The following is a 25,558-nucleotide window of genomic DNA, read 5'->3' as shown; positions in this document are numbered from 1 at the left end:
AGCCCGGGCAACATAGCAAGACCTTGTCTCTACACATAATTTAAAAATTAGCTGGTGTAGTGGCATGCACGTGTGGTCCCAGCTGCTTGGGAAACTGAGGTGGGAGGATCACTTGAGCCTGGGAGGTCAAGGCCACAGTGAGCCGTGCTCACACCACTACACTCCTGGACAACAGAGCAAGATCCCATCTCAAAATTTGAGACCTTATCTCAAATTTAAAAAAAAAAAAAAAAAAACTTTCGTCTCAGCCTTTCTCTTTTCACACTAAAAATTTCTGGTATTAATCTTCGTCTTGCCACTGCTTCTCATTTTATTTTTAACTTTAGAGTTAAAGTCTTGCCATGTTGCCCAGGCTAGACTCAAATTCCTGGGCTCAGATGATCCCTCCTGCCTCAGCCACCTGAACAGATGGGATTATAGGTACATGCCAGTGTGCCCAGTTTATTTTCATGGTTCAAGTCCACTTCTGTTCAGCATATCCCAGGTGTGGGTTGTAGCCTGGCTTTGTACAAGCAAAAAAGCATTTTGCTGGAAGTTGGGCATACCTAACTCCTAAAATATTTTTTTCTTAGAATATCTTTGTTTTCTTTAGATTTCTATAGAGCACAAAATAATCTATTAGTATAATTTACCTTGTACTATAGAAAAAATACACAAGTTATTGATATGTTTCTAGTCTTTTTTCCTAACCTTAAGTTTTATTAAGAATTATTACAGTCATTGTTATAGTAATTACTGTAATAATTCTTAATTACTGTAATAATTATTATAATTATTTCAGGCTTTATTGTTTACAGTTATTTTCTTGTTGAAAAACAAGGCCTTTTATTCTGTTAATTTCAAGATAAAAAAAAATTTTCCTTTTGCTCTCTGTGCTCCATAAGTGTTTTTAAAATGAAAGGACAACTTGAATAGTGTTTTTACAAATGAATAATATAAAAAGTTAATATTGTGTTACTTTTCTTTGAAGCATGAAAAAAAAATTATAGAATATTTCCAAAGTCTCCCAAGAAAATAAAAAAGGATATTAAAATTCATGTAGAAATTCATGTAGAAATAGCCTTTTTTTAATTATGTAAACAATGTAAACAATCATGTAAACAGTTGCCTTTTTTTTTAATTAAAGTTTCTGTTTGCAGATATTCGTAACTGAATTTTAAGCAAACAAGGGGGGAAATAGCTTTAAATAGAAAAATATATATATAAAGCTTTAACACATTTAATTTAGGAAAATAAATCAAACTCAAAAGATACTAGTAGACTTGAAATGGAGACTAGAAGCACCATTTTCAAATGCTACGTTTAAACAAGCTACCAAACTAGTACTTAAAGTATAGGAAACTTAAAAGTTTTAGATTCTGCCCTGTTTTTGTTTTTGTTTTCCATAGAAGGTTTAAGAAAGGAGAATGGACAGTTGACAAAATGCAGGGGCAAAACTTAAAACCATCAACCAGAATAAAATATTATGCTGTATACGTGGATAGAGAAACTCTGTCAGATGCTTTTGGTTTACACCCTGATGAAGATTTTGACAGCACTGCACAAGGAAATGATCTTGATGTTCTACCATTTCATTCTTTGCTGAATGTAGCCAATTTAAACTGCTAGAATTCCTTGACATTCCTAGTCTGGCATATCTGAGTCAGCATCTTGTTGCTGCAGCAGCTTAATTAAATTTGCCAGTTTTTGGCACAGGACAGACATGTTCTCTTATTCAGAGAGACAGCTGTGTAGCAGTATTGTTAAGAGTGCAGACACAATACTGTTAGGTTTGAATAGCTCTCAAGACATTTTCTAGTAAGAAGTCAATTTGCTATAATACATTTCTCCCAAGATCAGCAGTTAATGTTCATTTTGTGAACCTAAAATATGCTTATTTTTATACAATTATTGGAGAAACTTTAGTAGCTATGTCTTTTTTTACCTGTGTTATTTTCAGAGCCAACCTAAGCATCCTAATTTTAATTTCCAAAATTCCTCTCCCATTCCTTTATCAGCTCTTTGAGTAGTTTTTTATCCATTGGTTAGCTCTGAGAGAGTGATGTTAAATATTTTTTGCTTTATTTGGGGACCTACATATTTTCTAAAATACTATTGTCATCTTTTGGAATTTTTGACATATTTATTCTAGTATTATAAAGTTAATTTAAAACAAATCAGGAGTAGTTTGGATGGAACGTAACTCACCCTTTGTCCAGATGCAGATCTAAATTAGTAATTCTCAGCCGTATCAGACTGATACCCTCCCACTTTTTATGACAGATATTTGTAAGAAATAAGATACCTCCTTTACTAGCTTAAAATGAAATTAATAGATATAATTTTAAAAAACAGTGTGAAATAATTTATTTTTATGTAAATTCATAGAGACTACTGCATTATGAGATATAATGAGATAGTGAGATGCATCAGTTAAAATGAATACAGTTCATTTATTTAAGTTCATTTAAAATATTTAAGAGAAAATAAAGCATACCATAAAATAATCATAGGAAAAATAAAATGTACTGTTAGGATAAATAATAACAGACTAGACTTATTTGTACCTGGTAAGAGAAAGCCTGAAAGGGACTGTTGAAAGTTATGCAGGATAGTAGTGCATATTGCAGGCATTTAGTATTCCCCCCTTCTGAATGCCTTTAATCCCCCCTCTTTTGTGACAATCCAGATACACCTATAGGCTTCCAGAAGGCCCTGGGGACATTAAAACTGCCTTGATTGAGAACCACTGCTATGAATATTTTCTCTTCCTTCTCTTTTTCTCCCTTAATCCCTGATCATGATGTTCTTAGGATTCTCTTCAGTCACCTACTTGGTATGTTCACTTTGGAAACCTAAGTTCTCTATAGTCCCATTGTGTTGATGTACATATCTACTTTTCTTTCTTCTTCATTGACTTCTCTACTGCACTTGATTATAACGTCCTGGAGACTGGAGATGGTATTGTACTTAGTGTTGTATTTCCAGTACCTGGCATAAGCTGGCACATGGTAGTTAATAAATATTAACAAATGGAGGAATGAAGAATGAGTCAGCAGATGTCCATCTTTCTCATTAGTTTCCCTTCCTTTCTGGATTATTGTGTAATTTGGAGCCAGGTTATAGGAACAGTTACTGTGGTGGAAATTACAGTCGTACAGGCCAAGGAAGTACAGTTTTTGATGCACTTCTAAAGTTTCTTATTTAAAATGTAGATTATAATAACTGAATAGCAAAAATAGAGATGGGTTATGAATAAGATAAGGAAGTTGTGTTCATATACCTTGATTTGGATAAGGTGACTTCTTAAAAGTAGGGGTAGCATTTGTGAATCTGAGTAACAGAGAAACTCTCTAAAATAAAAGAAATTTATTTGGGTGTAAAGCATTGCAATGGGAATACGTATGCCATAGTAAACTATGTGCGTATTCAGGGAGGTAAAGGAGGACAAAGATTTTTAAAGGAAAAAATTAGGATTGTGTGATTGTTTTGAAATAGTTATACTTGATCTTTGAAAGATGAATAACAAAGGCGACACCAGTCCAAGGTTGGACAGGCAGTTCCTGAACAAATACCCTTGCAGAAGTATTTTGTTATCAGGAATTCAAACCTGAGAACTCTGTCTTCATGGCCTTCACTAGCTCTAATTATTAGGGGGTTTTTTTTTAGTTTTGTTTTGTTTTTTAAGTTCCAGGATACATGTGCAGGATGCGCAGGTTCATTAGGTAGGTAAACATGTGCCATAGTGTTTTGCTGTACTTACCAACCCATCACCTAGGTATTAAGCCCAGCATGCATTAGCTATTTTTCCTAATGTTCTCCTACCCCAACCCCACCCCACAACAGGCCCACGTGTATTCCCTTCCTTGTGTCCATGCATTCTCATTTTTCAGCTCCCACTTATAAGTGAGAACATGTGGTGTTTGGTTTTCTGTTCTTGTGTTAGTTTGCTGAGGATAATGGCTTCCAGTTCCATTTGTGCCCCTGCAAAGGACATGATCTCATTCCTTTTTGTGGCTGTATAGTATTCCATGATATCAAGGATTTTTAAACATTGGTGACTCCATTGTGATTCTGACAACCTTCACACATTCCATAAACAAATATGGTAACAAGTTCTGAAACTACTCACTACTTTCTCTTCTGGTACATTTCATTAAAGATATGCCAGGAGTTTTCTTTGGCATCCATGAAAAGCATAAAGTCATTTGCATGAACTCAGCCATGTACCAGAGTGATAGAGGATTGTACAACTTTTCCAAAACCAATACTGCTTTCAAAAAATACGGTGCATATGTTAGAATTCTCTTAATTTTTGAGATAAGCAGAGGAAATCGGAACACTTAAAATCTCAATGAATTTTTGTTAACCTCAAATTTGTGATTCCATTACATTGTGTTCTTAGTAGGTTTTGTTCACCATATTAACTGATAAATCTTAGTGATGAATTTAAGTATTAAGAACTCAAATTGTAATAAAATGTAAACATAAAATACCTGCATATGTAATCGGCAAGAATGATTTTCCTCTCTTTATTAATGGGAAAAAAAGTTCTAAATTGAATAAGTATGCCTCTTCCTCTCCATCAGGTAATTGAAGGTAAGTTTGCATTGTGAACCTATCCCACAGAATACTTAATCTACTTTAAATGGCTAAACATCAAAATGCAGGTGGCAGAGTTAGATAATAATCCAGAGTTTACTCTGTTAATCACGCTATATTCTCCCTAGTGATTGAGAATCATGAAGTTCCATGATAGTAATCTTCATGTGAAAAGCACATATTTGTAAATTATATTTTGTTTTCCAGACGTATAGGAGAAAATTTGAATGCTTCAGCAAGTTCTGTAGAAAATGAGCCGGCAGTTAGTTCAGCAACTCAAGCAAAGGAAAAAGTTAAAACCACAATTGGAATGGTTCTTCTTCCAAAACCAAGAGTTCCTTATCCTCGTTTCTCTCGTTTCTCACAGAGAGAGCAGAGGAGTTATGTGGACTTGTTGGTTAAATACGCAAAGATTCCTGCAAATTCCAAAGCTGTTGGAATAAATAAAAATGACTACTTGCAGTACTTGGTATGTATTCTATTCTTCAGTTTCAGGGAAAAATATTAAAAATTAGGAAATATTTTTATCTTAAATTTACATTTATGTTTTTAGGTCTGCTCATCTTTTTTAAAATGGAAAATTTAAGGAGATTACTTGACAGAGCAATGGTGCTTTAATTCTTTTGTTGATTCCATTATAGTTCAAGCATTTTGCTCTACTGCTTAGCATGTCTTACTCCATTTCATCTTAAGTACTAGCAGTAGAACTTTACATAGATTATACCAATTTTAAATTATTGCTTAATTATTACTTCAATTAAGACTTTTCCAAATTCTCAATTATATAAATAATGCTGTGCTGAACCTCTTTGTAGCAAAATCTTTGTTCATATCAATGATAGTTTCCATAAGATAAATTGTTAAAAATAAAACTGCCAGACCAAAACATATGCATATTTTCAGAGTTTTGATCTGCAGTTACACATGCATAAATTGTTCTACAAAAAGTTTAAACCAGTTTGTTTGTACCTCTGTTGTATGACAGGTTTTGAAAAAACTGTCTTCTCTAATCCTACAGGGATAAGGTAACAGAAAATTGAAATCAAATTTTAAAAAAGAAAAAAACTATCTTCACTAATATTGGACATTACCTTTTTTGCCTTTAATTTAAAATGGGAAAAATGATCTCTTGCTTTACATTAATTTAATTTATGATTACTAATGAAAATAAACATTTTCCATATGTGGATAAGCCATTTTTGTTTTTTCTTTGGTAACTTGCTTCTTTATATTATTTGCTCATTTTTCAATTTGGATGTATGTCTTTTTTAAAAAATTTGAGGCCAGGCGCGGTGGCTCGTGCCTGTAATCCCAACACTTTGGGAGGCTGAGGCAGGTAGATCACCTGAGGTCAGGCGCTCGAGACCAGCCTGGCCAACATGGCGAAACCCCATCTCTACTAAAAATACAAAAAATTAGCCAGGTGAGGAGGTGCCTGTAGCCCCAGCTACTCGGGAGGCAGAGGTTGCAGTGAGCTAAAATCATGCCACCGCACTCCAGCCTGGGCAACAAAGCGAGACTCCGCCTCAAAAAGTAAATTAAAAAAAATTTTTGACAGCGTTTTATAAAATCAGCTTCTCAATTCCTGAGCATGTATTGTATAGTCTTAGTCATTTGCTTTTCTATTTTGTGGAGTTTTTAATAGCAGTTTATCGTTACTATGTAATAACTTTTACTGACTTCTTTGATTTCTGCTTTGGATTTGATACTTTAATTATGAAGTCCAAATTATTATAGCAATGATTAAGAAAGTGATTGTTTTTTAATGACACTTTTTATCCCAAGACATGTCTACTTTTTTAAAAATCAGGATATGAGAAAACATGTGAACGAAGAAGTTACTGAGTTCCTAAAGTTTTTGCAGAATTCTGCAAAGAAATGTGCACAGGATTATAATATGCTTTCTGATGATGCCCGTCTCTTCACAGAGGTAAAAATCAACTCACATTTGTATAAACTGCCAAGTGATAGGCAATAGCAGCATTCTGAAATGTGTGATGATTCCCCCAAAAGCATTTGGAACTGTCAATATTACCAATTTAAAAACCGCAGGTCTTTTCTTCATCATGCATTAAAATAGTTTAAAAACTAACATCTCAAAATTGTGTACTATAGTATATTTGTATGTGTATGTATATTCTTTAACGATCCAACTATTGTATTATATCATTACATTTCACTCACATAATAGTTTGAACTGACCCACTGATTTCACTTGTGAGAGAATAGTGTTTAAAGAGTTATCCTGGTCCCTAAAAATCTGAGTGGTACTTTAAAACTCAGTCACGGGAACTTGTGCTCATTATGTTTGTGGTAACCAGCCACAAAATGATAAATTTCAGCTCTGAGTTCATTTTTTGATACTTCCCTCATTCATGCAAATTTATTAGCAAGACCTGTATATCATCCCAGCTCGTACCCTACCATGATTCACTGAGCCTACCAGAAAATTAAAGTATACTACTTAAGTAGGCAAGGCGTGTGGCACACGCCTCTAATCCCAGCACTTTGGAAGTCCGAGGCGGGCAGATCACCTGAGGTCAGGAGTTTGAGACCGGCCTGGTCAGCATAGTGAAACCCCGTCTCTACTAAAAATAAGAAAATTAGCCAGGCATGGTGGTGGGCGCGCTTGTAATCCCAGCTACTCAGGAGGCTGAGGCAGGAGAATCACCTGAACCTAGGAGGTGGAGGTTTGCAGTGAGCTAAGATCGCACCATTGCAGTCCAGCCTAGGTGACAGAGCAAGACTCTGTCTCAAAAAAATTGGATAAAGTATGCTACTTAAATAATAACTATATATGTACATACACATATATTTGTAGTAGAGTTTATAAATATCAGTGTAAATTTATTTAAGCCTTTAAAACTGGTCACTATAAACAATAGTGTTAGTATATTTAACACTACTAAACTCTACACTTAAAAAGGGATAAGATGGTAAATTTTACTGTAGTTTAAAAAAACAAAATAGGCACTATAAGTTGAAGGACAGCAGGAGTATTACACTTTCACTGTTTTAAAAAAAAAAAAAAAAAAAAAAAAACAGGCCAGGCACGGTGGCTCACACCTATTTTTTCAGCATTTTGGGAGGCCAAGGCAGAAGGATTCAGCCCAGTAATTTGAAACCAGCCTGGGCAACATAATGAAATCTCATCAATACAAAAAATTTAAAAATAGCTGGCATGGTGGCGTGTGCCTGTAGTCCTAGTCCTAGTCCCAGCTACTTGGGAGGCTTAGGTGAAAGGATCACTGAAGCCCAGGAGATGGAAGCTGCAGTGAGCCTTGATTTTGCCGCTGCACTGCACTCCAGTTTGGATGACAGAACGTGACCCTGTCTCAAAAAAAGGAAGGAAAAAAAAAAAAAAAAAAAAATTTAAGGAAGAAATTTGTTGTTAATATGAACCAGAAGAATGATTCTTCTAAATAAATGAATTTGATTTTTATTTTCTGTGAGCCTAAATATAATATATCCAAATGGAATGTCATAATTTTCTATGTGGAAAAGGAGTTGGCAGCTATTCTTGTTTAATAGTGCCTTTTAAAAGACCAGAATGATGTTTTGAATACATAAGTCATAGTTTAGGCTGGAGTGCAGTGGCACAGTCCTAGCTCACTGCAGCCGTGAGTTCCTGGGTTCAAGTGATCCTCCCCACCTCAGCCTCCTGAATAGCAAGAACATGGGCATAGGCCACTGCACCTATTTTTTTTTTTTAGAGACGGCCTCCTGTATTACCCAGGCTAGTCTCAAACTCCTGACCTCAATCCTCCTGCGTCAGCCTCTCAGAGCGCTGGGATTACAGCCCATCTTTCTTAGGAAGAGTCTTTACAAAGTTCTGCAGTGGCCTGCATGATCTCTCCCATCCCCCATCCTCACTTTCTACACATTGTCCTATCAGTTATTCTGCTCCCACCTGCGGACTGGCTTTTACATTTCTTCAATACTTCAAGCATAGTCCTGCCTTAAGTCCTTTGGCATTTGGGGTTTCTATTTTTCTCTCAATCTGTTCCCCGGATTTCTGCATGGAATAGTGTCTTGATTCTTTTATGTCTCTCTCTCTTCAGATGTCACCTATCAATGAGGGTGTCCCTGATTACCCTATGGAATGTAGTATGACCCTCACTTTTCCCTTTACCATGTTTTATTTTTGCTTATTGTCCTTCTCCTCACTGTTTTTGTAAAACAGTGCCTTTTTGTAAGTGCTGTTTTATTCTCTGATATAGTCTCTCAATGACTAGAATAGTGTCTGGCGTGCTTAAGGGCTCAAGTGCTCAATGTAAATATTTCTTGGGTGGATATAAAACTGTACTTTATTAACAAAGTACATTACTTGGTAGCTAATGATAAATGATAAACATTGTCATGTTTTTTTCCATATTGACGTGGTAGCACATTTTCTCTAAGTTGTATTTTACATCCCCACTGCAAAGATTCACTGATACTTTTCTAAGATCTTTTAGTTTTAAAATTTTATGTTATGCAATGTCATGTATATATGGAAAAGTATATAGAACAAAAGAAAAAATAGATGCAGCTTAACAGATAATTATATAGTAAACATCTGGGTAACTCTTACCCAGGACAAGAAATAAAACAATACCAGTAATCCAGAAGCTCCCTGTGTAGTCCTCCTGTATAATAAATAACATTCTCCTTACTTGAATAAATAATCACTGTCCCAGCTTTGGTGGTGGTAAGTTGTTTGCTTTTTGTGTGTATATGGAGAGTGGTAGTTCTACTTCTCTTTTGCCTGATTTTGTGGGGATTTTTTTTTTCTTTTTTTTTTAAGAGACAGAGCTTTGCTCTTGTCGCCCAGGCTAGAGTGCAGTGGCACGATTTCAGCCGACTGCAACCTCTGCTTCCTGAGTTCAAGCTATTCTCCTGCTTCTGCCTTCCAAGTAGCTGGGATTACAGGCTCCCGCCACCACGCCCAGCTAATTTTTGTATTTTTAGTAGAAATGGGGTTTCACCATGTTGGCCAGGCTGGTCTCGAACTCCTGACCTTGGGCGATCTACCTGCTTCAGCCTCCCAAAGTGCTGGGTTATAGGCGTGAGCCACCGTGCTTGGCCCCTTTTGCCTGATTTTGAATTTTATGTGAACAGAATGCTTTTGGGCCTTCGTTCTTTCATTCAGTATTGTGCTTTTTAGATTCTTAAGTTGTGTGAGTTGTAGTTCATTCATTTTCATTTCTGTCCATTTTTCCATTATATGAATAAACTACAATTTATCCTGTTGATCAGAACTTGGGTTGCTTCCAGTTTGGAGCTATTCTAAGCAGTACTCTTAAGAAAATTCTCATACATTTATTTTGGTACACATATGCACATGTTTCTGTTGGATATATAGATGCTTCTTGACTCACAATAGAGTTACATCCCAATAAACCTATAGTGAATTAAAGATGCATACACCTAACATACCGAATATCATGGTGTGTTTTAGCCCACTGTAAATATGCTCACAATACTTACATTTACCTACAGTTGGGCATAATCATCTAACACAAAGCCTATTTTATAATAAAGTATTGAGTGTCTTGTAATTTATTGAATGCTGTGTGTTGTGACAAAATTGTAATGATTTGGCACCATCGTAAAGTTGAAAAATCATTTAGTGGAACCTTTATAAGCTGGGGACTGTTTGTATACCTAGGAGTGGAATTATTGGGTCATAGAGTATGCATATCTTCAACTTGAGTAGATTTGCAAATGGTTTTCCAAAGTGGCTATACCAGGTTATATCAATTTACATTCTAACCAGCAGTGTTCAAGTGTTCTGTTGCTTGACATCTCAGAGAGAGAGAGAGAGAGAGAGAGATGTATATATATATGGGGGGAGGGGAGCTCACACGCATGTTTTCATATGCTTCTTGCTCACTTTTTCTTGCAGAATGACTGTTCATTTTTTCTAATTGATATGTAAGATTTCCTTATATATTCCCAATACAAAAACTTTATGGGCTTTGTATGTTGCACTTTTTCTTCTTTTTCTGTTTTGAATTTTATCTTTTTATATTAACAAGCTAAAATTGTATATATTTATTTTGTACAATATGTTTTTAAAATATGTATACATTGTGGCAAGGCCAAACCAGGCTAATTAACATATGCATTACCTCACAAACCTATTTTTTTGTTGTGAGAACTCTTAACATCTACTCTCTTAGCAGTTTTCAATTACATCGTAATTATCATCACCATGTTTTACAAGTGATCTCTTGAACTTTTTCCTCCTACCTGACTGAAATTTTGTGTCCTTTAACCAACATTTTCGCCACCACCCCAGCTATTAATGCTCACTGCCTAGATGCATTCATTCACTGTGGTTTGCACAGCTGTAATATTCTGATTGCATCATTTATTCATTGGGATAATTTTTAAAAGATATGCTTTCCCTTATTTACTATTCGGTTTCCCAGTTCATGTAGCTTACCATGGGACAGAATAAATACTAGATTCTTTCCTTTGAAATACCACTTTTTAAAAAACTAGTTCCTTTCTATTTTCCAATAATGGTGTATTTTCTTTTTTTAAAATGTTATTAAATCATGGAGTTAAACATATATGTGTTTCTGTCCACGAAGATTATTATCCTTTGTAAGCCTCAAACAATACTAACTCACTGAGAGACTCTTCCTACTGGCTTTTCAGTCAGTCTGGTAGTCTTTGAGGCTCATTTTCTACATTTCCTGCCCTGGCGCTGGAATCAGCCATTTTCTAGAGCCCTTGTTTCTTTTAGTGTTAAGTGATATTTCAAGACTACAATGTGGGCACTACGGATGCTCCTGGGTTGGTCATTGTTTTGAGAATAATTCAGTGGATAGAACTAGGAAAGAATATCTCATATGTCTCATTTGCTTTATCCCACATTACACTCACAACAGCCTCAAAATAACAATACTAGTGATCAATACGATAACAATTGAAATTATTTTTTGTATGCTCTTCTCATTCGCCCCCACATTTTTTAAAAGATTGTACTGTGTTGTTATTGTTAGAGTACTGTGTTGTTATTGTTAGAGCATCATATACCCATTAAATACTAAAGCCTCCCTTTTAAATCCACATTTAATTTTTAAAACTATTGAGGTATAATTTACATATAAAAATTACTCATTTTAAGTGCATTTCTTTTGTGAAATGTCTATTGAAGTATTTTGCTGATTTTTCATTTGCTTTTATTTTTATTAAGCCATAAAGTTTCTTTATATAGTCTGAATACAACTCCCATTATATATAGTTTTCTTCCAGTTTGTGATGTATTTTTACATTTTTTAAATAGTGTCTCAAAGAACAGAATTTTAATGGTCTAATTTATCAAAAATTTTTGTGGTTAGTGATTTCCTGTGTTCTGACACAGAAATATTTGCCTATCCCAAGTGATTCTCAGACTGGGGTCAGTTTTACACCTTCCTCACCCACCCCCCACCCTGCCCATCCCTAGGACTTTGACAGTGAGACATTTTTGGTTGTTGCAAGTGGTAGAATGCTACTAGTATCTGCTGCGTAGAGGCCAAGGATGCTGCTAAACATACTAAATGCATGTGAGTGACTTCCCATACAACAAGGAATTATCCAACTGAAAGTGTCAGGCGTGCTTGCATTGAGAAACCCTAATCTAAAGGGCTTATAGTTTTAACTTATACACGTAAATAAGTCTATGTTGATTTCAAGTTAATTTTTGTGTAAGATACAAGGTAAGGATCAAAGGTCATTTCTTTCCATATGAATATCTAGTAGTTCTAGCATAGTCCTTTTCAGCTGAGAGTGACTTTGCCTCCTAATGGACATTTGACAATGTCTAGAGCTTGGTAGGGGTGCTGATGGCATCTACCGGATTGAGCCAGAGGTGCTACTAAATATCCTACAATGTACTGGACAGCCTAACACTACAAAGAATTATATGATCCAAAATGTTAGTAATGCCAATGTTGAGAAACTCTGCTTTAGCATAGAGTTTGGTTGAGAAGGGTATTTTTTCCCTTACTGAATTACCTCATCACCATCACGTGGATCAACTTTTTTTGAAGACGGAGTCTCCCTCTGTCACACAGGCTGGAGTGCCATGGTGCGATCTCTGCTCACTGCAACCTCTCCCTCCCGGGTTCCAGCGACTCTCCTGCCTCAGCCGCCCAAGTAGCTGAGATTACAGGCGCCTGCCACCACACCCAGCTAATTTTTTTGTATTTTTAGTAGAGATGGGTTTCACCATGTTGGCCAGGCTGGTCTCGAACTCCTGACCTCAGGTGATCCACCTGCCTCGGCCTCTCAAAGTGCTGGGTTTACAGGTGTGAGCCACCATGCCCAGCCTCGATCAATTTTTTGACTCTGTTTTGTTCCATTAATCTGTATGTCTGTCTTGATGCCAAAACTATATGGTCTCAATAACTGTAGTTTTATAGTCCTGAGATCATAGGTTCTTTACATTCTCATGTAAATTTTGGAATCAACTTGTCCATTTCTACAAAAATCTAGGTGGGATTAAAACAGTGTTCAGCTAGATTGCTTTCCTTTCTTTTAAAAATAGAATCTGATAATCTCTTTTAATTAGAAAGTTTAGCTATTTATATCCATTATGATGACAGTATGTATTGATTTTCTTTGTGCTTTCTGTTTTACTTTTTCTGTACTCTTTTCTTTTCTTTTTTTTTTTTAAACTCCTTTTGAGGGGATTGACATTTTTCCTCTTTTTCCCCTCTCTGTTGGTTTGGAATTTACATGTCTACTTTCTGTTCTCTTAGTGGTTACTCTTGAATTTTTACAGTGAATAATTCCATTATTCAATATCAACTAGCCTCCCAAACAATACAGAAATCATAGAGCATTTTGACTCTCATTACATCCCTCTTGACTTGTATGCTATTTGTTGTAATGCAGTTCCTTTTTTAAATCTACCCACATTATTATTTTATATGGACTATATTTGTTTTAATTTGTCTACAGGTTTGCCAAATTTTGGCCCACCGTTTCTTCTCAAACCTACATTCTGAGATTCTTTCATTCTTCTTGAAATCCTGTGTATTCTAGATGTGCCTTTGATGAAGGTCTCTTAATGGTGAACAGTCTCCATTTTTTTTAATTTGGAAATCTTTTATCTATCTTGTTCTCATTTTAGTAATATAATTTTATTTCATACACAATTCAAAGTTGGCAGTTACCTTTTTCCCACAACATTTAAAGATACAATCCTACTTTTTCATGTTATTGTTGAAAAATGTGTTGTCTAATTGTCGTTTCTTTTAGGGCTGCTGTCTTTTCTTACTGTAATTTTGGTGTTTTAGAGTTTCATAAAAATATGCTTTTTAATAAAATCCTGCTGGCTGATTGTGTTTATTGTGTCTGGATTTATAGCCTTCATCAGTTCTGGAGAATTCTCAACCATTTTCAATGATTGCTTCTTCATTTTCTCGTTTCTCTTCCTGGGATTTCCAAATTTTTCCAAGGCTAGACCTCAGTGTGTCCTCCTTTTCCCTCTCTCTTTTTTAAATTGTGGTAAAGTATACATAACAAAATTTACCATTTTCACCATTTAAGTGTACAGTTCAATAACGTGAAATACATTTACATTGTTATGCAACTGTCACCACCATCCATCTCCAGAACTTTGCGTCTTCCCAAACTGAAACTGAGTACCCATTAAACAGTAGCTCCCGTTTCCTCTTCCCCCTAGTTCCTGGCAACCACATTCTGTTTCTGTCTGTATGAGTTTCACTACTCTAGGTTCCCCATACAAGTGGAAACATACAGTATCTGTCTTTTTGTGACTGGCCTATTTCACTTAGCATAATGTCCTCAAGATTTGTCCAAGTAGTAGCATGTGACATAATTTCTTTCCTTTTTAAGGCTGATTAATATCCCATTGTGTGTGTGTGTGTGTGTATGTATATATATTACATTTTGTTTATCTGGTCATCCATTGATGAACACTGGAGTTGCTTCCACCTTTTGGCTGTTACGAATAATGCTGTTATGAACATAAGTGTACATATATCTGTTCAAATCCCTGCTCAAATGTAGAAGTCTTATGTTTGACTTCCCACCTGATCTTAGAACTGGTTGAAGAATTTGCCCTCAAGCCACCTCATCTTTCATAGGTTTCCTTACTCGTCACTGCTCTAGTTTCTCCTCTTTGTGTTGATTTATGGTTCTTCCATATTTTCCTTGCTTTTCACCAAGCCCAGAAATATTTTTCCTTTCTAGCCCAAAATAAAATTTAGGGAACATTTTTTATAACAATAGATGTGTATTGTATAAATGCATATGCTTTTGATGAATTTAATTCTCAAGATATTTTGAGTATTAAACACTAATAGCACTCAGTGGGTGAGTGATGGGGAACAGCCTGAATCTTTTAACCTCATGTGTTCAGTTAGTTATTTTTCAAAGAAAGATAAATGATTAGTATAAAACTTTTTTTTTTTTTACTACATAAGCTAAATAATCATCCTTTAGTTAATTGAGTACCTACCAGTTGTAAAATACTTTCAATAATTATATAATGTATCAGAGTGTAGGTGTAAAATTGTCTTAGATTTTCCTTTGACTCTCTTGCTGTAGTTACTGAATTAAGTAAATTAAGTTAAAAACACTGTAACATCCACCACAGTTTTACCAGGAATGATGTGCCAATGAATATCTAACAAAAATAGTCTCTATTTCACGTAGTTCTTATGTATTACCTTCCTTTGCATATTCAAATTCTTGTAATAACTACCATAGGAAAGGAATGTTACAAGTGAAAGTTAACTAATAGTACAAATAAGGAGCAAAAATATTTTGCAGATACGAGTTTGCAGTTGACTCAGATTTTTTTAAACTTTTCCATATTAGTCCACATCTCTGTTAGTTACAAATGATACCATGAATTAAATATCAAGATCTGCCATGAAAAGCATAGATGAAGAGAGAAAATGTGAAAGATAGGGAGTAGGGATTAGAAAAGGAGGGAAGGGGTTCTGAAACTATAGATGAAAAGATATACGGGAGTAAAGTTATTGATTTGTAACTTGACACATTTTACAAATATGTGAAGGGAGAGGGTATGTAGATATATATGATAAAGATAATATATAAAGATGCCAAGAGCTTTTGTGACCTAAAATATATTATGAGACATTCAGAAAAGGTTCATTGACAGAAGTAGTATGTATCTTAGAAGATAATGTATGTATGTGTTTTAATCAACTCTCCCCACCCCCAACAGCTGTGCATCTCTGAATTGTTTATATATTATCACAAGTGGCACATACTCTTCTCACAAAAAGCTGTGAATTTTGTTTACTTACCAATTATATTTCCTCATAAGTTATTGATTTTTTTAGATTATAGATTACAATGACCCGTAAGATAACTACTTCATTAACTTATTGTGCTTGGGAATGTTTTCAGAGTATACTACTTAATTTCTAATTATTCATGTAACTGCTTTTATTGCAGTAAAGTGTGTTGAAATTTTCTTGTGCCTTTCTTTAACAGTTTCTTAAATAATATGGAAAATATGATATTATGTGTCCTCTAATTTTAAATTTTAATGAGATTGCTAATTTTAGTATTAAACATCAATATTTTAAGTAACTGGGTTAAAAATAAATTATGAAAATAAAGAATATACAATGTGTGTATTGTTAGTAGCTTGATTAATGAAATCAGGCTAATTTTTGCACTGAATAATTACATAGTCACATGTAACTAAACATTTTCTTTTTGCATTATTAGAGAAATACAATACAAATGAATTTTTCTTAATTTCTATTTCTCAGAAAATTTTAAGAGCTTGCATTGAACAAGTGAAAAAGTATCCAGAATTCTATACTCTCCACGAGGTCACCAGCTTAATGGGATTTTTCCCATTCAGAGTAGAGATGGGATTAAAGTTAGAAAAAACTCTTCTTGCATTGGTAAGATTTATCATCAGAGGATGTAAGCTTTTTTTTTGCCCACAATATCATATGTATATGTGTGTGTGTGTGTGTGTGTATATACACGTATATATATACACACACCTATATATACGTGTGTGTGTGTGTGTGTGTATATATATATATATTTTTTTTTTGGGAGACAGAGTCTCACTCTTGTCACCTGGCATGTAATGGCATGATCTCAGCTCATTGCAACCTCTATCTCCCAGGTTCAAGTGATTCTCCCGCCTCAGCCTCCCAAGTAGCTGGAATTACAGGTGCCTGCCACCATGCCTGGCAAATTTTTCTATATTTAGTAGGAAATGGGGATTTGACCATGTTGGCCAGACTGGTCTCGAACTCCTGACCTCAGGTGATCCACCCACCTCAGCCTCCCAAAGTGCTGGGATTACAGGAGTGAGCCACTGCACCTGGCTCATGTATACTTTATATAGACATTATATTTAAATTTTAAGCAATAATTAGGTGACTTTAAAAATATGTAATACCAATCTGTTTCCCTTTGTTTTTATTCTATGGGTACAAATACTTGATGTTTTTAAAAATGCCACTTGATTTTCTTTTCTTACCACCCATCTGAATGCCCCTGAATACAAGCAGAAAGCCCCTTTTTTTAATGGGATTTTATTTACAAACATATTGAAAGTAAGTGTGTGGAGAGGATATTTTGGAGTTTCTACCATCCCCTGTTACGATTTGTGTCTCCTAAAAGGAGAAGATAGACTTTAAAGTGGCAGGAAAAATTCTATGAAACTGACCTGGCATGATGGCTCACGCCTATAATTCCAGCACTTTGGGAGGCCGAGGCAGGCGGATCACTTGAAGTCAGGAGTTTGAGACCAGCCTGGCCAACATGACAAAACCCCGTTTCTACTAAAAATACAAAAATTAGCTGGGTGTGCTGGCACACACCTGTTATTCCAGCTATTCAGGAGGCTGAAGTGAGAGAATTGCTTGAACCCAGGAGGCAGAGGTTGCAGTGATTTGAGATCGTACCACTGCACTGCAGCCTGGGCAACAGAGAGAGACTTAGTCTCAAAAAAACCACAGGTAGTGGTTGTCAAGCAAAAACATTAATATCTTGGCATAAAGTTTCTAAATCTGATGTTTACATTTAGTAGAATGATAAATTTCTTTTTTTTTTTTTTTTTTTTTTTTTTTTGAGACGGAGTCTCGCTCTGTCGCCCAGGCTGGAGTGCAGTGGCGCAATCTCGGCTCACTGCAAGCTCCGCCTCCCGGGTTCACGCCATTCTCCTGCCTCAGCCTCCCGAGTAGCTGGGACTACAGGCGCCCGCCACTGCGCCCGGCTAATTTTTTCTATTTTTAGTAGAGACGGGGTTTCACCGTGTTAGCCAGGATGGTCTCGATCTCCTGACCTTGTGATCCGCCCGCCTCGGCCTCCCAAAGTGCTGGGATTACAGGCGTGAGCCACCGCGCCCGGCCGAATGATAAATTTCAAGTTAACAATTTCATATGAAAGATACTTTTCTTAGAAAAAAATACATTGTGATTTTTGCAACAAAATGATTAATATTTTTCATATTTAGGGCAGTGTAAAATATGTGAAAACAGTATTTCCCTCAATGCCTATGAAATTGCAGCTCTCAAAAGGCGATATATCTACCATCGAAACGTCAGAACAAACAGCTGAAGCTATGCATTATGTAAGTACCAAGGCAGCATTGGATCTTCCTAAATAATCTTTTATATCTCACAAAATATATCTAACCCGATTGTGCTAAAGTCTCCTTTCTGACTTTTTTTGTTCTTTACTTTATTGAAGAAATTTTCAATAAGTATAACCAAGTAACAAATTACTTGTGTTTTTCAGGATATTAGTAAAGATCCAAATGCAGAGAAGCTTGTTTCCAGATATCACCCTCAGATAGCTCTAACTAGTCAATCATTATTTACCTTATTAAATAATCATGGACCAACGTACAAGGAACAGTGGGAAATTCCAGTGTTTATTCAAGTAATACCTGTTGCAGGTTTGTGATTTGCTATGTCAAATAATGCTCTCAAAAAAGAGAGGTTGGACCATGTGTTCTCACTCATAAATAGGAGTCGAACAATGAGAACACATAGGCACAGGGAGGGAAACAACACACACCGGGGCCTTTCGAGGGGTGGGGGGCAAGGGGAGGGAGAGCATTAGTACAAATACCTAATTCGTGCGGGGCTTAAAACCTAGATGACAGGTTGGTAGGTGTAGCAAACCACCATGGTACATGTGTACCTATGTAACAAACCTGCACATTCTCCACATGCATCCCCCAACTTAAAGTAAAATTTAAAAAAATAAAAATAAAAAAGAGGTTGGAACCATTTCATTTCAGCTGTGTAAATGTAGGTGGTCAGTTGTCAGATATCAAAGCACTGATTTAAGGAGGATGTAAGTTTGACACTTACATTCAGTAAAATTTTTTATGTATAAAGCTACTATAGGCTCAGCACTACTAAATAAATTAATTAGGTCTATAGCACCTGTAGTATTTAAGGGTGAGAGCGACAAAATGATGGCATAAGGTGGCCAAGAAATACATGAAATGGTCAGGTTGTTCTGTCTTTCACGGAAATGAAAGGAACGTAGTACTTCAGTAGACAACCTCAAATGGGTGAATTTCCATGACTTATTTACTTGTCTGTTACTGGAATTTGGAATTACAGTAAGTCTATACATATAAGCATAGGGTAGTCTTTCTTTCGACAATAAAATTAATATTTGCATATTAATTCCTGTATATAAGAAATTATTTCCCTCCTGTTTTGATTCATATTTAATTTTTTATTTTTAAATATCTTTCAGAATTAATATTATATGTTACAGCATAAATATAATAAGTGAAAGATTATGTCTATTGAAACAAAACTACAAATTAGAGTTAAATGTAATATATTCTCTGGTAAATATTTCATCATTTTTTGCAAGTTCCTATAAGAAACTGAGTAATAATGACAGTAAGAATATAACAGTAAAAACCAGAAATCCTTTTTAAACATTGTTAGAAAAACATTTTTCTCCTGCCAGTTGGATTTTCTTGCCCTTAGATTTCTAAAGGACTTTATTATCTTCTAGTCTAAGGGTAGCAAATATGTGGGACATGTGCTGCCATTCTCCTGTGTCTCTTTGTTTGGTGATCCTTATGTCATACATCCTGTTTTTATAAAATACATCATGATTAGATACTAATCACCTCTTTCTTTGGTTTCTGTTTTAAGGTTCAAAACCGGTTAAAGTAATATATATTAATTCACCACTTCCCCAAAAGAAAATGACTATGAGAGAGAGAAATCAAGTCTTTCATGAAGTTCCATTAAAATTTATGATGTCCAAAAACACATCTGTTCCAGTCTCTGCAGTCTTTATGGACAAACCTGAAGAGTTTATATCTGAAATGGACGTATGTAATGTTTTTTTTCCCCCCCTAAGGGGAATGTACTTGTTTATCCTTTTGAAGCATAAAGTTTTATTGCAAATCCCTAAACCTAGTAGTTAAAAATACAGGCTTTAGATTCAAACTTAAATTGAATTTCAAGTCTAGGTAGACTTTAGGCAACTAACTTAACCTCCCTCAGCCTCAGTTTTCTCTTTTCATACATGAAAGCAAGTAGTACCTACTTGACAAGGTTATTATGAGGGTTAAGTTTGATATTTTATGTTGAAAGGTGAGCACAGTTTTTAGTTATGTATGTAGTGAAAACTCATTGATAGTGGTGGTTAATGTGAGGTTTTGTTTAATTGGTCTCAATCGTATTCAAGAGTTTTATTTTTTTGAGATGGAACCTCGCTCTGTCACCCAGGCTGGAGTGCAGTGGTGCAATCTCTGCTCACTGCAACCTCCGCCTCCTGGGTTCAAGCGATACTCCTGCCTCAGACTCCCGAGTAGCTGAGATTACAGGTGTGCACCACCATACCCGGCTAATTTTTTTGTATTTTTAGTAGAGATGAGATTTCACCATGTTGGCCGGGCTGGTCTCAAACTCCTGACCTCAGGTGATCCACCCGCCTCTGCCACCCAAAGTGCTGGGATTACAGGTGTGAACCACTGCATCTGACCCATATCTAAGTTTTTAAGTGTGAAAAGGAACAGATGACTTTAATTTGATTGGTACAGAAAGTATTTGGCCAGATTGTTAATCTTCAGTATACTTAGTAGCTGTGTGACCTTGGGCAGATTACATAATATCTCTGTGTCTAGTTTGCTTATCTGTAAAATGGGCATCATGATATTACCTAACTCATAGGATTGTTCATAGGATTGTTTAAATGAATTTATACATACAAAGCATTTAGAGTAACACTTGGCACTCTGTAAATATTAGCTTTTATTATTCTATATTTTAAAATATTTTTTCCATGATTTTTAAATACATTGTTTATAGAGAACTTGATTCATTCATTCCATAAGTTTTTATTGAGCAGATACTATTCTATGCAGGGAGGAAGCAGCAGCGAATAAAAACAAAACCTATTTTCCCTCAGACCTTAAATAAGTGGTAGAGGGCCCAAATACAGTAAAAAAGCAGGTAGTGGTAAATGCTATGGAGAAAAATAGAGTAGGCTAAGGGGAAATAGAGATATGGGTGGGGAAGGGGTCATTTTATATTCATGATTAAGAAGGCTTTTCTGAGGACAGGAAATGTGAACAGAGACTTGAGTAAAATGAGGAAGCAAACAAAATTTTAAAATATAGAAATGTTTTTATTGTACTTAAGAGCTCATACAATTTTAAGGATATTGGCCTTTTGGTTTTTATATTTGTTTATGTTTTTCTCTTTGCCATTTGCCTTTTTATATTTTTATGATACACATGTCATAAAGCACTTTTAACTTTTGTTTTCTTCTTACACATTTTACTTGTAAAACTCTGCCTACAACTTATATTGAGGTGAATATCAGGCAGTAACAAGAAGAAACATGAGGTAGAAGAAGGATAAAAAATTGACAGTCGCTTCTTTCAATAATGGTAGGCCAGGTAATTTGGACCCTCCTTTTATTGATGACATCTAAAAAAGCTGGACAGATATTAAAATGTCTTTCTTAGAAGCATCAAAAAGCTAATAAGATAGTGAGGAATTGTAGGGCTGAGGTACTGAAGAAGACAGGATTCCTAGAAGGTCAGCCTATTACTTAGGGTCATTTTTGCCTTGGATTATATTTGCCAGTTCTGAAGAGGCAACTAAGAAAATGAACTGTGCTTTTGGCAGCATCATAAGACTAGAGGGATAAAAGGAAAAGTTCAGTTTTCCATCAAGGGCCTGGACCCCAAAGGGGCTGCACCTTAGGAGTCAGGGTGAACCAGAAGTAAATGAGCCTTCTCTGAGATTGTAGCCTGAGTTTTCAGGCCCTGAACTTGGAGTAAAATGCTTTTTCTGCATTGCAGGTGTCTTCAAACACCTAGGAAAGTAACTAAAAATGAGAGGAGGATAATGCATTTTTTTGTAGCCTCAAATTATTATACTTCTTAATGTCTATTAGCCTAATTTTTGTTGCTAAGTATTCTGTAATTATTTTGATTTCTGTAGTCCAACAATTTGGAATGTTTTTAAATTTCCAAGTGCTTGAGTTTATTGTTTGTTAACATTTTTCTTAATGATATCTAATTTTATTTCCTTCTGAACATAGAATAAGACTTTATCAGATTCTGCTTTGGTCTATATTGAGATTTTCTTTGTATATTATAGTCCATTTTTTGAAATGCCCTTTGGATTCTTGGGGGAAGGGAAAAGGTTTATCTTTGTGATCTGTTTACATATATATTTTCAATCTTTCATATATATTCTCATTATTTAATATTATTCATACCTTCTGTATTTTTTTATTTTTTACTTAGAGACAGTATCTCATTGACCTGGTATAATTGTGTTTCTGTCAAATTTTTCTTTTATTTTTCAGTTTGTGTAATAAAAATTTGTGACCACTATCTGTTTATCATTGATTTTCTCTTTTTTCAAACTAGCATTTCTCCCTTTTCTAATGCTTTTTGCCTTGAATTCTGCTTTGTCTAACACTTACACTGCTATTCTTCCTCTTTTTATCTCTTGATGGCATCTGTAGTTGTTTTGTTTTTAACCTTTTTGTGTAGGAATGCCTCATGTAAGCAGCATATAGTTTAATTTTACTTTTTTACTGAATTTGGTAGTCTTTTAGTAGGAATTACCATTCACTAGCTACCATTTACTGAGAGGTTACTTACTATGTGACAGGCACTATGCCAAGAGATTTTCTATATATAATTTCTCACTTAATCTTTAGAACAAATCCAAGAAGATGCCCCTGCTATACCTGTTTTAGAGATGTGGCAGTTGAGGTTCAGCAAGGTTAAGTAACTTGCATGAGTTGATCTTTCTTACTCACTACTGATGACTGTTAGAACCTTTCTCTTAAATCCTGCACTGTAAGGCTAGTGGATGTACATAACCAATTACCAAATTTCTACGGTATTTAAAGTACTCTGTCAGATTGAAGAGAGATCTTCTGGTACTTGTCTCCTTGTAGAGGGGACAATGTATTCCTGAATAAGTTAAAGCTGTGTGTAGTTTTTCCATTACCAAAACAGCACATGAAAAACAACATTTATGACTTCATGTCTCAGAATACAATAAACAACCTTCTGTCCATTTCTGCCCCATCTTTTATTGCTGAGAGTTGTTTTCCCTGATGCTAAGCGTGCACCAGAAGCTGGCAACACTTCTCTGGCCGCATTAGAAAGCAGCGCCCTCACAGTGGCAGAGGGACTTTCCTCCTGGTCAGCTAAGACCAAGTGTCTCTGCAAGAGTCTATAGAGTAGACATAAATGAAAATCTACCTCCCGTTTGGCTCTACATTTCTTTTCTGTGGTCTTGTCTTTTTTTTTTTTTTGATTAGTTGAAATTCCTCTTGAGATGTGGTAGTTCATAAATGTTCCATTTCTTGTGCTATTACAACTTGGCAAATTTGCCTGTTATCATGAACATTTCAATGGGAAGATAAGGTTAATAATAGTTGGTAGTAGTTTGTTGTCATCTTAAGCAAGAACCTTTTACAACCATTAGACTTTTCTTTCTACTTTAAAAGAGCATGAAGTATGTATGAGAGGGGTAGGGACACTAAGAGATAGGTAGGGTAGCTTGAAATTTTTACTAATACTTTACCAATTTATTTACTTAAGATGTCCTGTGAAGTCAATGAGTGCCGAAAAATTGAGAGTCTTGAAAACTTGTATCTGGATTTTGATGATGATGTCACAGAACTTGAAACTTTTGGAGTAACCACCACCAAAGCATCAAAGTCACCAAGTCCAGCCAGTACTTCCACAGTACCTAAAATGACAGATGCTCCTACAGCCCCCAAAGCAGGAACTACAACTGTGGCACCAAGTGCACCAGACATTTCTGCTAATTCTAGAAGTTTATCTCAGATTCTCATGGAACAATTGCAAAAGGAGAAACAGCTGGTCACTGGTATGGATGGTGGCCCTGAGGAGTGCAAAAATAAGGATGATCAGGGATTTGAATCATGTGAAAAGGGATCAAATTCTGACAAGCCTTTGATGCAAGATAGTGACTTGAAAACATCTGATGCCTTACAGGTAGAAAATTCTCAGGAAATTGAAACTTCTAATAAAAACGATATGACTGTACATATGGTACATGCTGATGGTGAAAGACCTCATGTTCTGGAAAACCTAGACAGCTCAAAGGAAAAGACTGTTCGATCAGAAGCAGCTAAAACTGATGATACAGTTCTCTGCAGCAGTGATACAGATGAGGAGTGTTTAATCATTGATACAGAGTGTAAAAATAATAGTGATGGAAAGACAGCTGTTGCGGGTTCTAACTTAAGTTCTAGACCAGCTAGTCCAAATTCTTCTTCAGGACAGGCTTCTGTAGGAAACCAGACTAATACTGCTTGTAGTCCAGAAGAGTCATGTGTTTTAAAAAAACCTATCAAACGAGTATATAAAAAATTTGATCCAGTTGGAGAGATTTTAAAAATGCAGGATGAGCTCTTAAAGCCAATTTCCAGAAAAGTACCTGAATTGCCCTTAATGAATTTAGAAAATTCTAAACAGCCTTCTGTTTCTGAGCAATTGTCTGGTCCTTCAGACTCCTCTAGTTGGCCGAAATCTGGATGGCCTTCTGCATTTCAGAAGCCAAAAGGACGTAAGTAAATATTTACAAAGAGCTTACAGCATTTTACTTGTTCTTTTTCCTTAGGTTTTTCTCCCTCATTCCTTTACTTTGTTACAACCTGTTTTGTAATTGTCATATAGTCATTGATATTTCATTTTTTCAGTCTATTGATCAGTATTTCAGCTTCCAAAATGTCCTCTCTAGATATGTATACAAAGGCATATGGGTCTTGTGACTTGTGTTTATGTAACATGTACAGTGACTGCTAAGCTATAGTAAAGTGATTTGTCAAACTGATGAAGGGTAAGTGCATCCAGAATAATCATAAACATTGATTGATTTAAAGATTATTTATACTTGGTGTTGGACTGCAGTTTTATACTTTTTGGTTTTGTGAAATCTGCTCCTCAGCTCCGCCTAGATTAGGAATAGCATTACTATTTAAACTCTTTCTTTTCTCACATTGTATGCTGTCTCACAAATGTATACTTTGCCTAGAGTTAGTGAAGGTTAAAAGGAGAAGAACCTTAAAGCTAGGATTTCAGCTCTTACTGCAGTTCCAGTAAAAGTAAACAGAAATGGTAATAGTGTGAGGGTCCATTAGGCAGAGAAGTAGAAAATTAAAGATGATAGAAGTTTAAAAATAGGTAATTGAATTGTTATATCCTTGATTATGCTGGGTAAAGAGCTAATATATTTTAAAAATGAGAAATACTATTTTTAAAGGTTTGCCGTATGAACTTCAGGACTATGTCGAAGATACATCAGAATACCTAGCTCCTCAGGAAGGAAATTTTGTGTATAAGTTATTTAGCCTGCAAGACCTGTTGTTACTCGTACGCTGCAGTGTCCAAAGGATAGAGACAAGACCACGTTCTAAAAAACGGAAGAAAATCAGAAGAGTAAGTTGTTATTCGCGGAGTTAGAATGTGATCACGTAA

The 25,558-nt window shown here is 35.5% G+C and overlaps 1 protein-coding gene across 3 annotated transcripts in view; it reads left to right on the top strand.

Moving 5' to 3' along the window:
• ICE2 (interactor of little elongation complex ELL subunit 2) overlaps positions 1 to 25,558 on the top strand; it is a 60,489-nt gene that overhangs the window by 6,172 nt on the left and 28,759 nt on the right. For 2 of the 3 annotated variants that reach the window (XM_008016391.3, XM_008016392.3), the window contains 8 exons: positions 4,789 to 5,050; positions 6,392 to 6,511; positions 16,338 to 16,475; positions 18,047 to 18,163; positions 18,331 to 18,490; positions 19,722 to 19,903; positions 23,654 to 24,647; positions 25,344 to 25,519. In XM_008016391.3, the coding sequence (XP_008014582.1) occupies positions 4,789 to 5,050; positions 6,392 to 6,511; positions 16,338 to 16,475; positions 18,047 to 18,163; positions 18,331 to 18,490; positions 19,722 to 19,903; positions 23,654 to 24,647; positions 25,344 to 25,519 (2,149 nt within the window). The remainder of the gene's footprint in view (positions 1 to 4,788; positions 5,051 to 6,391; positions 6,512 to 16,337; positions 16,476 to 18,046; positions 18,164 to 18,330; positions 18,491 to 19,721; positions 19,904 to 23,653; positions 24,648 to 25,343; positions 25,520 to 25,558) is intronic. The other variant, XM_038008823.2, reaches the window with a different exon arrangement.

This window comes from Chlorocebus sabaeus, chromosome 26 (assembly GCF_047675955.1).
Source record: "Chlorocebus sabaeus isolate Y175 chromosome 26, mChlSab1.0.hap1, whole genome shotgun sequence".
Lineage (NCBI taxonomy): Eukaryota > Metazoa > Chordata > Mammalia > Primates > Cercopithecidae > Chlorocebus > Chlorocebus sabaeus.
Note: the sequence above shows the minus strand (reverse complement) of the source record. Positions and strands in the feature narration are given on the sequence as shown.